The 12,580-nt window shown below is 35.3% G+C and overlaps 2 protein-coding genes across 2 annotated transcripts; both read left to right on the forward strand.

The window, feature by feature from the left end:
- Positions 1-172: 172 nt before the first annotated feature.
- Positions 173-7,598, forward strand: LOC114412927 (probable acyl-activating enzyme 18, peroxisomal). The gene is made up of 14 exons (XM_028377040.1): positions 173-452; positions 554-683; positions 766-1,025; positions 1,326-1,527; positions 2,446-2,486; positions 3,652-3,786; positions 3,980-4,053; positions 4,133-4,353; positions 4,564-4,658; positions 4,731-4,947; positions 5,278-5,403; positions 5,880-5,978; positions 6,775-6,981; positions 7,116-7,598. The coding sequence occupies exons 1-14, from the start codon at positions 196-198 to the stop codon at positions 7,227-7,229; spliced, it is 2,178 nt and encodes a 725-aa protein (XP_028232841.1). The 5' UTR covers positions 173-195; the 3' UTR covers positions 7,230-7,598.
- A 761-nt stretch (positions 7,599-8,359) lies between these two features.
- On the forward strand, positions 8,360-11,491 carry LOC114412930 (thioredoxin-like fold domain-containing protein MRL7, chloroplastic). The gene is made up of 5 exons (XM_028377042.1): positions 8,360-8,678; positions 8,865-9,745; positions 10,631-10,715; positions 10,944-11,055; positions 11,191-11,491. Exons 2-5 carry the CDS (start codon positions 8,925-8,927, stop codon positions 11,292-11,294), a joined length of 1,122 nt encoding a protein of 373 aa, XP_028232843.1. The 5' UTR covers positions 8,360-8,678; positions 8,865-8,924; the 3' UTR covers positions 11,295-11,491.
- Positions 11,492-12,580: the final 1,089 nt, after the last annotated feature.

The raw sequence follows: 12,580 nt of genomic DNA on the forward strand, positions 1-12,580 counted from the left end.
AGTACCACTAAAGAACATATCTAAAATCTAAATCATATATAGTAATAATTTCTCCTTCTTTGGTTGGCAGCACATTGTCACCTACCTACCTGGAAGTGTTAGGTGATGTAAAGGCACTGCATTTTCAACTTGGGTGACCTCAAACTCAAGTACTCAACAACCCTTCTGCAAGTTGGAAAGATCAGAGATCGAGAGATGGGAAAGAGCGTGGGGGAGTTGGGAGTGGAGGAGTTGGTGAATGCAGGAGGCCTAAGAGTGGAAGAAGGCAATGAATTGTACCATGCTTTGAGGGATATCCTTTCTGAGTTTCAGTCTCCTTCACACATATGGCGCCAAATTGTGACTCGGAGACTGCTCAAACCATCCTATCCACACTCCTTGCATCAGCTTCTCTACTACTCTGTTTATCACTCTCAACATTCTTCCCTCCCACTCTATTGCTTCCCTTCTCTGTATGTCTCTCTCCTACTCTGCTTATCACCTCTGTTCTTCTTTTTCCTTTCTTTCTACCATATCATATATATGATGTCATGTGCACTCATTCATGTTTCAGAGATCAATCCAAACGCTCCAACCTAGGCCGTCTCATGGAAAAACATGGACCTGAGCTTTTAGGACCTTCCTACAAAGACCCTATTACTAGTTATCCTCTATTTCACAAGTTTTCTGTTCAACACCCTCAGGTAAGCCAACTACCCTCCCACCTCTAATTCCCTTCTTTCATTCTATTCTTGTGTTTTCAGCATGTGTCATTTGTTTGTGCAGCTTTACTGGTCCCTTGTTCTCAAGGAACTTTCAGTTTCCTTTGTTGAACCTCCCAAGTGCATTTTAGATACTTCTGACCCTTCTAAACATGGAGGGACTTGGCTCCCCGGTTCTGTCCTCAACATTGCTGATTGCTGTTTGCAACCCAGTTCACACCCCCACAAAACAGATGACACTTTAGCCATCGTTTGGAGAGATGAAGGTTTCGATGATTCCGAGGTTAATCATATCACGCTCAAACAACTCCGCCACCAAGTGATGTAAGCTTTTCAATTCACTCTCTTCCTTTTCGACCAAAGTTATGCTACTTAATTATTGGTAGTCTGATCTCTTGATTTTTTCTTTAAATTGTAACTTGTGCTAAGCCGGTTATTTAAATCTTTTGAAGAGCTATTTTTCAATTGCATCATTGCATTGAGTTTTGTACTGTTGATCAGGACAATTTGTGTTAATGTATATCATTTTGATATTCTTTGTTTCGGCCCTTTTCCTACTTGTGTCTTACTTTATATGATGAATTTTTTTTTCTTTTCTTCCTGTTGTTGCCATATTATTTCCAGGTTGGTAGCCAAAGCAATAGATGCCACATTCTCAAGGGGAGATGCAATTGCAATTGACATGCAAATGACAGCCAATGCCGTAATAATCTATTTAGCCATTGTCCTAGCAGGATGTGCTGTGGTCTCAATAGCGGATAGCTTTGCACCAAAAGAAATTGCAACTCGCCTCCGTGTTTCCAAAGCAAAGGGTATTTTCACACAGGTGATGTTTCAGTTGTAAAGCAAGCTACCATTGATTGAAATGGAACCATTCAATATTTGGAATGTCTCTGTTCTTTCTTACTTATCAATTTGTGCAAATAATACTATTTAGTATGCTTGAAGCAATGCTAACGCTACTAAATCTTTATATGTTGGAGAATAAATACTGTCCTTTTGAGTTCCCTTGGAAGCTTATGCTTATATATTAGGCATTTCTTGAAGGTTTCAAATTTAAATGCCTGGAACTGAACACAAATATTATCTTTAGAAGCATGCATCTTGTGTTGTTAAAAACTCCTTTTGAAATTTTCATTGTGTTACTGATATTTGGCAAGTATTACATATACTTTTTTATTTAAAAAAAGAGACAGACAGAAAAAGCTGTTCTTGGAAAATAAATTGCTGAAGTTCCCTATGAATTCGTACACCAAACAGATTAATGGTTTACAAATTGCATATGTTAGAAGCTTCAAATTTATAGCATTAGATTAGATACAAGCATTTATACAATCAATTTCTGATAAATACCTATTACTACAGCCTATGCGAATGAGGAGAAATATAAAGGGACGGGTAGGGCCTTAGTGGATTAATGATCACATGAGCAAGTGAAGTGAGGGAAAACAGAATATGCATAGGGGAAAATTTTGTAAGTTGTAACTGCTAGACAACTGGCAGAGGGGAGAGGAATAGTGAGCATTGAGGAATATGTGAAATCTGTTAAAAGCAGGGAAGAGTGGGACTTGGGAGGAGGCTAGTCCCTTGAAGTGCTAGCCTAGTTATTGTAATGTTCCGTTTCTGTAATCTCTGGTTTAATTCCCGGTTTTGTGCATTATTAGACTTAATTTCTATGAATCTCCAATTATTTTAGTAACAAATTAAGAATGTTGTATTTTACTCAACTTTATTTTGTTTTCAGGATTTCATAGCAAGAGGTGGCAGGAAATTCCCTTTGTACAGGTAAACAATTGTTATCATTACACCCATAGCTACATTTTCAGCAGTTTAACTTCTAAATATTAAGATTGTATTTTAAATTAGCCAAGGGTACTGTTCTGCTGCCTGTATCTAATTTATCTGTTCAGATTATGGTTGGAATGCTAAGTGTAATGCACACATCAAGCTTATTTCCTGTTATGCTTAACTTTTGAAACAATTGGAAACTTAACCTTCATTGTAGTTAGGTTATTTCATATTCATCTGTTGATGCATCCTTTGATTAATGTTTCAATACTATGTTTTTACGTAATGTTTCTGATTTCAAATTCAATGCCATGGTCCAAATGATGGAAAAATGAAGTCTTGGGACTACTGAGATTCTATTTATTTTGTATCAGAAATATCTTGGTGTTAGAATATAAGAGTTAATCTGAAAGTAAATGATGTTAAATCATCAAAGCTATGTTGTATTTCAGGACATGTTTTTCTGGAACCCTGTTTCCTTTTTCTCAATTTTGCTTCACTTATTTTTTTGTGTATGTGAGAAAAGTAGTGTCACAAATGACTGGTTTCATCAATGAATTTATTTTTCTGTTATACATAGAAAAATCATGTTAAATCCAATTTCCCAATCATAATAATAATAAGTCTTTTGCACATTAACTATTCAGATGCTAACTCAAAATTCTATCTCATAAATACTTTACTCTTCTTCATGCTGATGTTTGTAGTATTCCATCTAACCCCTTCCTATCACATCTCCCAAATCCTGCTTGAATTTAATTATTCTACTTGCAATGTCTCATTTCTTGTATGAGTACTTGTAATAATAAACATGAATTAGTTCAATATCTTACATACATGCTTTCTGATATGTTGATTATTGTTCCTGGTGCTAGTTATAATCTCTAAATTATACCTAAACAGACCTCTTTAATGGAAACAAAATTAATTTACTGTGGAGCGAGATGCACCAAAGGTAGAAGCCAGCTCTCCCTTTACTTAGTTCACTTCAATATATACTGATTCCCCAACTTATACTACTTAAATGCCCCTCTCAGATTGCTTTCCTGTTCAAGCCTCGTAAAGATGAAATGTGTCAACCTTGGTATTGCTCATGTTTGTATGTTTGTTAAATAGATTTATGGCTGTTCTTTAAGCACATAGACCATGTTTCTCCTTGCAGTCGAGTCATTGAGGCGGCTACATGTAAAGTTATTGTGCTCCCTGTGATGGGTGAAGATGTAGGAGTACAATTACGAGAACAAGACTTATCATGGAAAGGTTTTCTCTCTTCTGCCAATCAGACTCAGAATCCCAGGTAATTCATACTGCAATGTAATCATTAAACAATATCATAATATAAACAAATGGTCATTTTTGGTGACTAAAATAATCACTTCTAAAGATCCCAGAAATGGAAGAGAGAAAAAAGGAGACAGAAAAAGAAAGAGAAAGAGAAATTGCATTTTTTTCTAGTGCTTTCTCTCATCTTAACGTTTAACTCTTGGCAGGTCTGATCATTACTCTCCAAGCTATCAATCAGTTGATTCTGTCACTAATATACTATTCTCTTCTGGAACCACAGGTAAAGGTCCTCCCTTAGAATGTATCAGATAGAAACTACCATTGTACTGATTTTCTGGTTATATTTTGACTTTCATCAGGGGATCCAAAAGCTATTCCTTGGACTCAACTTGCACCAATACGAAGTGCTGCTGATGGATGGGCTGCCATTGATATTAAACCTGGAGATGTGTATTGCTGGCCTACAAATTTAGGATGGGTGATTGGACCAACAGTATTGTATCATTGCTTTCTAACTGGTGCAACTCTGGCTTTGTACCATGGGTCTCCTCAAGGTCGTGATTTTGGAAAATTTGTTCAGGTAAATTCCCCAAAATCTTATATAATGTTTTTTTTTTACATCTTTTCTGTATTTTAATCACCTAAAAAGTTGGGACCACACGCCTTAATGTAAATGCTGATTAGTAATTAGTGACATCATAATTGCAATGGTTGATGTTGTATTGTATTCTGCATCAAGAGTATGATACTTTGCACCAAAGCGCAACCTTATTGAACTACAATTGTTCAGGATGCAGGTGTCACCATTTTGGGAACAGTTCCAAGCTTAGTAAAAGCTTGGAAGAGTACACAATGCATGGAGGGCTTGGATTGGACAAAGATAAAGTAATATCTCTCAGTAGTGTAAATAATCAAGTTGCTACTAAGAAAAATGAACTGAACTATGGTTATATGCAGAACATTTTGTTCCTCTGGAGAAACATCAAATGTTGATGATGATCTATGGCTTTCTTCAAAAGCTTATTACAGTCCAATTGTTGAATTGTGTGGAGGCACTGAGCTTGCATCTAGCTACATTGCAGGAAGTCCCTTGCAGCCTCAAGCTTTTGGAGCATTTAGCACAGCATCAATGACAACTGGTTTTGTCATTTTAGACGAAAATGGAGTTCCTTATGTAAGAAAATTTTCTGGATAGTTTGAGTTCTTTGGTCATAATTTTTATTTACTTATGCTGCCACTTGTGACAACATTACATCATACCCAGATCTGGGTGCAATTTCGTTGTTTGCAGTGTGGATCTGTCTATTCTTCTCTCTTCAATTCTTTTCAAATTTCATACTCTTCCCAATAGAGTTGTTTGCAGTTTCACTAGCAGACGTCCAAACTAATAACTATCCAATAAATTTCACCATCTTATCTTCATGATTGCAAATCTATCTACGGGCTAAGATAAATTATAATTTAGGTTTTCTAATTTATTTGATCTCTTTGACTAATATGACAGCCAGATGATGTTGCTTGTGTTGGGGAAGTGGGCTTATTTCCTCTCTCTCTGGGAGCATCTGACAGATTGCTTAATGCTGATCATGAGAAGGTTTACTTTAAGGGAATGCCCATTTATAAGGAGAAGGTAGAACTTCAATTAATACGCTTAGAATGATTTTCACACTTAGATACAACTATCTTCAAATATTAATTATTTTATGTGTGAAGGATACCATTTCTCCTCTGATCTGGAAGTATGTTGTGATTACTTATATGCTAGAGGTTTTTTTTGATGGCCCTGTTTCATAAGCACTTGTCTTCACGCACAATTAACAAATTACACACTGAAAATTAAAACTAATTAGGGTGAAAATATAGAAACATCTTTCATTCTGAACTTTGGCTGTTTTATAGTTGGTTATCAAATGCCGCCAATACGCATGCAAGCTTTTGATGTCCAAAATACTGTAAATCCATATGACCTCCATTAAATTTTTTTAAATAATCCCTTCTTTGTGGTTATAATAGAATAAACTAAATTTGTAATTTTAACTACTCATTCTATTATTATGGTTATAATTTGTCATGTCTAATTGTCTATCATTGTAAATTTATTAACAGATTCTTAGGAGGCACGGAGATATAATAAAAAGAACAGTTGATGGATATATTGTTGTGCAAGGGAGGGCTGATGACACCATGAATCTTGGTGGAATAAAGGTATCATTATTACATGGAAACAACTGAATTAGAAGCTAATCAGGAATTTCAAAGATTCTGATAGTAATCAAAGCTATCAACGAGGGAAGCAGTAGAAGAATATAGTTCTGATGACCAAAGAAAAAATGGAAGAGTGTAGAAAAAAATAAAAAAGAGAATTTTTCATTCCTTGATTCACAATATCTGATCAACTTTCCATTAGTAAAGGATGCAACAGAAATTACAAGAAAAAAAGAAACATAAAAAGATAAACCATAACCAACTCTGCCACACTTGACTATGTGATACAATCCATTCCAGCTTGGCAACAATTAGAAACACTGAAAACAACTGTAATAACTTTCTGTTAAGAAAAGAAAATTTAACTAATCACCCCAGTCAGTGTAGAACTAGAAGGGGGAATTACTATGGGCGAAGTAATGTGAAATGATGGGCCCAGGATGGGGGATGAAGCTTTTGAAGGATAGGTCTGTTTGTTAGACTTAATAGTGTGAGAATACTATGTCTTTCATGTCCATGGTCTGCATAAACTTGGTAAGAATGGAAGATACTCTAACTGATAATGGATTCTTCAGAAATTCTTAAAATCATGTCCATTCTTACACATATGGTGTAAGAATTCTATCATAGCTTTCATGTCCATGATCTACAAGTACAACTTAGTAAGTAATACTCTAACTGATCATAGATATATCAGAAATTCTAAAACTTACATGATTGTTGCTCTTATTTTGCCATTCCTGGACTCGCTGTTGTTTTAACTTTTAACTTCGAAATTTCTGATTCTGATATGCAGACAAGTTCAGTAGAAATTGAGCGTGTCTGTGATGGAGCGGATGAATGCATTCTGGAGACAGCTGCAGTTGGTGTTGCAATTGCAAATAGAGGCCCAGAACAACTGGTTATATTTGTAGTTTTAAAGGAAGGATACAATTCAAGTGCAGAAACTCTAAAGATGAAATTCACTAAAGCTATTCAAAGCAACCTTAACCCTTTGTTTAAGGTCTGACTCTTAGTTGGTTTTAAACAATATTGAATTGATTGTGGTTTATTAATTTGTGAAAACTGACATGACTTGGGATGATACAATACAGTTCACTGATTTAGCATTCACAAACTCTTTTCATTACATAACAGGTAAGCCTTGTTAAAATTGTGCCAGACTTTCCTCGAACATCTTCCAACAAAATACTGAGGAGAGTAATGAGGGATCAAATGAAGCTCCAGCTATCAGTTCAGAGCAGACTTTAGTGACACCATTAATTCTCAAAAGACCAGCGCATAGCAGACACCAACATTCAGCATCTTCATGTGGAAAAATAAGTGAAGGATTATTTGGTTTGAGGGATGAACATGATAGATAGTCCTTGGAATTGGTATGCAGATTTTCACTGTAATATAGCATAGACTATTTATTAGTTGAAGTCCTTGGTGTGTAATCAAAGGCAAAAGCTAAGAAAAGAAGTGCTACCTGTGGTGGGTGAAAATATAAGAGATGTAATAATATAAATATTTTTAAGTACATGTAGCAAAAAATAAGTATATCTGGTTGTAGAATTACAATCATTCAATGCTCTATACGCAATTCACCTTTATATAATAAAATAAAGTCTTTTTTTTTAAATGAAGACATTTTTTTTTCATAGATACATGATTTTATCATTATTCAATATTTTTAGTTAGGTTAAATTATTAATTGCTTAAACATTTTTTAAAATGCATTTTTTTAATGCATGCTTTTAAAAAGATGATATATTTTTTATTGAGGAATTGAAGAAAGAGGTTAACTCTAAACTTGAGCTCCAAAGATGGACATTGGAAGCAAAAGTTTTTCCCTTGACTTAAAGTAAAAAGATTATGTGCATCAACTTTTTAGCAAGAAACAGAGGAAAGAGATTCAGAAGTAAAAATTTGAGATGTCATATCACATGTTTCTAATTTAAGTAATCTCAAATCAATATTACAAAATTACGCAAAAATTAATGACGCCGTACTAAAGACAAGCTAGGTAATTAAAATAGAAAAAGACATCAGAGGTTATTCGTGACTAAAAAATATCTACCAAGTTAAAGATGAAGTTTTAGTGTACTATTATAGTGTAGTAGAGGGTGCAAAAAAAGTATTACACAACAGAAATTTGTTTTGGTTGTATATGGACACTCAACTACACAATAAGAGAGATACAAACTATTGGGGGTTTAAAAAGCAATGAGAGCTGCGAATAGTACAGTCCACTTGGCAGCCCATGACAAAAAAAACTGCTAGGTACACCCAGTATTTTTAAAAAATATCAAAACTGTTTCTGCGCTTTCTTCGTATTTGTACTGAGTGTGGATGATTCGTAAGTCGTATGAATCAAGTTGATCCGTACAGTTGATACAAATCAAATTGATCCGTATGTTGATATTAAACATACGGATCAAGTTGATCCGTAAACCTTTTATGAATCAACTTAAAAGGCTTACGGATCAGGAATATTTCAGTCTTTTCACCTAGCATCAGCCAACATGAAGTGGCGACTCGTAATAGACTAAGCTGAGTAGCGTAGTTACCAGAAGTGACACTGTGACAGAGTGACGAGGAGAAGAAAGGCAACTACACACATACACACACCTACTTAATTCGTTTCAGAGGATAGCGCTCACTATTTCGGAACTTCAGTTGAATCATTTTCACGCTCGGAACCCCAAAACTAAGAAAGTAAGGGTTCATTTTGTTAAACTTTTGGTTATCCCGTGTGTTTTGACTCTTGAGCACCAGCTGTTTGATAAAATAATCCAACCATTAGTTTCCATTTCTTTTAACTTAAAATCTTTTCCTGACTTTTCTGTTTCTTTTCTCGATAATGATTCTGACACTCTTCTCCTGTGTGACACTGCTGAACAGAGAGAGAGACTCCTCATTCAAGATAAATAGATGAATTTCCGTTGACAACGTTGTGAAGTTATGAAAATGTTGTTTCTCCAAACCACTTTCTTACCTAGACCCTTCTCACCTTTTTGTGATGCTAGTTTGCATCCATTGTCATCACTTAACATTCAAAATCCTATGTTGGAATGTGCTCACAGCTTTTCTCATTATTCCCCTGTATCTAGCCACCGCATTGTAAAGTCCATATCATGCTCTGTTTCTAGTAAGTCTCATTCAAAACCCGATCCTGAACCTCCGGAACCTGAAGCTAGTTCGAACCAAAGAGCAAGGCCTAAGGCAAGAAGCAGAAGTGGCCAATCTAAAGATGTGGTATCCAGCAATGGTGATAAAAGTTCAGCAGAGACATTCCCCACTACGATTCCCAGGAAGCCGAGGCGTGGTCGCAGAAGTGAAGCCGTGGCAGTGGAAGATTTTGTACGCGGTTCGCTCGAGCGCACGTTTGCTGCAATTCGGGAACAAAACAAGGATGCTTTGGAGAATCATGAGAACATAATGAAGGAGAGGGATGATGACAGTTCTAAATCTGAAAGTGGTGATAAGGACGATGACAATGATGATGAAGAGGAAGATGGTGGTGAAGGCATAAGAAATAAGATGGTGATTGAGGAAGAGAGTAAAAGCTGGCCTTTGGATGCAGATGTTGGGTGGGGGATAAGAGCTTCCGAGTATTTTGAGCAGCATCCAATCAAGAATGTGGTGGGAGAAGATGGGTATGAAATTGACTGGGAAGGGGAGATTGATGACAACTGGGTGCAAGAGATCAACTGTTTGGAGTGGGAGAGTTTTGCTTTCCATCCCAGCCCTTTAATTGTCCTTGTCTTTGAACGCTATAACAGGTAATTTCTACTGTTTTGGGTTTTACTTGAAATGATTTTTGGGCATGGATTTGCTGGAGCTAAAGAGACTAGAATTGTTGGTAATACTTAAGGCAAGAGTGGGATGGAACAAATGGTAAAACTGAATGAGATGGTAAAAACTTCTCTACAAGCACTCTTAAGAGAAGAAAATAAAATGGACATGGGAGAAATGAATCAAACTTCTTAAGTTATGTTCTTCATCTTTTTTAGAAGCTTCCTTTTTTAACTTCTTTATGAGTACTGATAAACCTAATAAAGCTCAGCACCTATACTTCCCTTATCAAAGACAGCATTTGGAAACATGGGGTGGGACAACTTGCTTGTTGGTTAACTTTGGATACTTTTTCTCCACATGCATTTGAATTGGGGCCCAAGAAAACAGTTTTCACATGTGATTTGATTTTCTTTTTCCTCGATTGAAATTATGGAAGTAAAACTGAACTTTCTTTCAGAAGTGAGAAATTGGATGTATCCATTTTTAGTTTATAATTTTGATTCTCGTCTCTAATGAAGTTTCTTCTTCTATACACAAAATTCAATTTTTTGAAAGGCTTTCTGCTGGCAATGGTTTGCTATACCTACTTCTTTTAAGCTGTCATTTCTTCACAGAAAATAATTGTTGTTTATTCAGAGGCACGTGATAATGCACATGAGTGTGGAAGTGCATAAAAAAAATAGTATTTAGAAAAGAAATTCTGTAACAATTTTAATTAAATGTTTCTTTTTGTTTGTAAAAATTGAATATATGAAAATGCCACATCCCCATATATAATGAATGATACGTTGGTAGCGATTTCAAATAATGTTAGTTATTTATAGCTAATTTTAGCCTTTAGTTTGGTGTTTGATTTTGTTATTCCACAGGGCATCTGATAACTGGAAAATTTTGAAAGAGCTAGAGAAAGCAATAAAGGTATATTGGAGAGCTAAAGATCGGTTGCCTCCCCGGGTATGATCATTTTTCTATTTCATGTGATAAAACTGCACTTTCATCTATTTAAACATGCCTAAACTGAAAAGAATGATGTTGCTTTCCATCAATGCAAATCTTCCTTCTGATTAACCACTTGTTAGATTTATAGAATTATATTTTCTGTTATTTAATTATCACTATACAAATGTTACAAGTGATACTATTTTAGAATACCGTGTAACATATTGAATTTCCTATTTATAGGCGGTTAAGATAGATATCAATATTGAGAGAGATTTGGCTTATGCCCTGAAAGTTAGAGAATGTCCTCAAATTTTATTTTTAAGGGGTCACAGGGTCGTGTACAGGGAGAAAGGTGAGATCATTGATCTTTCTCTTCACTTTTTTTATGTATACCAGAGTTTTTGTTTGGTTGGTACAAAGAAATGCACATTCTCTTTGTCTAGGCTCTTCTTTTATAATGATGCACTGTTACTTTGTACCTTTGCAGAACTCCGAACTGCGGATGAGCTGGTTCAGATGATTGCATTTTTCTATTACAATGCAAAGAAGCCTGCGTGGATAGATGATAAGGCCTTGTATACTCGTTATTAATCTTCAAGAATGTCATATAGCCCTTGACAACCTGAAGATTGCGTGTCTTTGTAATGAAACAAACAAAATTGGCAGCAATTGTTTTATGTATAAAAAATATAAAGTACTGTATAAGAGTTAAAACAATCAGGCACTACCAAATTTAGAAATCTTAAGTGAAACAGTGAGCATACATATTCATTGTTTTATCTTCTCTACGCATGAGCTATGGAGTGTTGGTTAATTTTGAAAATCGAGATAATCCTGGATAAATCTGAAGTCGTGTATAAACACTTTCAGATTGAATCAAATTTCGGGGTTCAACCAAAATTGTTCAATCGGATAAAATCAGAAGATTATAATTCAAGAATTTTGTTTTGGTCTTGTGAGTTTTTCACATGTTATGCTTTCTGAACCAGGATGATTATTTATAATCAAAGAACAGGTGGTTTTTGGCGGTTGATGGAAGTTATTTATTTTTAAAAATTGCCGTTAATGGAAGTTTTAGTAACTTCCATGTAACTTCCAACCGTTGATGGAAGTTTTAGTAACTTCCATATAACTTCCAACCTTTGCCTAAACCGAACATCTCGTTATTACATTAAAACAAGTGTGCACTCTTATTTTAACATAATAAAGAGATCAATTACACTAAAATGTCCAACAAACCTCCCCCATTTTAGTGTAATTACCGATCAAATCACCAAAGTCATAACATACCACAAACTACTGCATAGATGAAATATCGTGACGATTGAATTTCATCTTAGCAAATTACACGTTTCAAATATTCGAATATCAGGGTGTCACTAAGGATTGAACCCTTTCTATTCATAATGAATACATGAAGATAATCTGCACAATAGTTTATAACATTACTCTTGCTCGACACTAGTTTTACTAGCCTGTGTCCCTATCCTTCATAAGCATATCAAAGCCAAGTCCCAGCTTCTTGAAGCGGCTAAACTTCATGCTTATATAGGTAGTCCTTTTCTTTCTTGCACCTGTAAATGCAATTTTTCAAAAGAACCATTGAGAAGTTATACTTCAACCTCCTTAACTTACAGAACCGAACACATTCCTTTTGGGATACTTTCGATGATGTGTTCCAATCTCTACATGTTAAGCTTTCCACATTGAATTCAGCACCTAATGTCATATTAGATGGGAATTGGGTATCTTAACATAAGAGATTTCAGATGGACTTTAATCCTAATCCCACAGCCGACCTTTTTACGAGATCTCTACTTAACCCTTTGGTTAAATGATCGGCCAAATTATACTGAGTTCTCACAAACTCCACTGAT

The sequence above is a fragment of the Glycine soja genome, chromosome 5, assembly GCF_004193775.1.
Source record: "Glycine soja cultivar W05 chromosome 5, ASM419377v2, whole genome shotgun sequence".
Classification (NCBI taxonomy): domain Eukaryota; kingdom Viridiplantae; phylum Streptophyta; class Magnoliopsida; order Fabales; family Fabaceae; genus Glycine; species Glycine soja.

Bases quoted from the DNA above. Each gene is read 5' to 3' on its own strand.
- LOC114412927 (XM_028377040.1), top strand. From the start codon at position 196: ATGGGAAAGAGCGTGGGGGAGTTGGGAGTGGAGGAGTTGGTGAATGCA. The intron at 1,528-2,445 runs GTGATGTTTCAG...TTTTGTTTTCAG, and splicing joins CAAAGGGTATTTTCACACAG to GATTTCATAGCAAGAGGTGG. The intron at 4,659-4,730 runs GTAATATCTCTC...GGTTATATGCAG, and splicing joins TTGGATTGGACAAAGATAAA to AACATTTTGTTCCTCTGGAG.
- LOC114412930 (XM_028377042.1), top strand. From the start codon at position 8,925: ATGAAAATGTTGTTTCTCCAAACCACTTTCTTACCTAGACCCTTCTCA. The intron at 10,716-10,943 runs GTATGATCATTT...TCCTATTTATAG, and splicing joins AAGATCGGTTGCCTCCCCGG to GCGGTTAAGATAGATATCAA. The intron at 11,056-11,190 runs GTGAGATCATTG...GTACCTTTGCAG, and splicing joins GGTCGTGTACAGGGAGAAAG to AACTCCGAACTGCGGATGAG.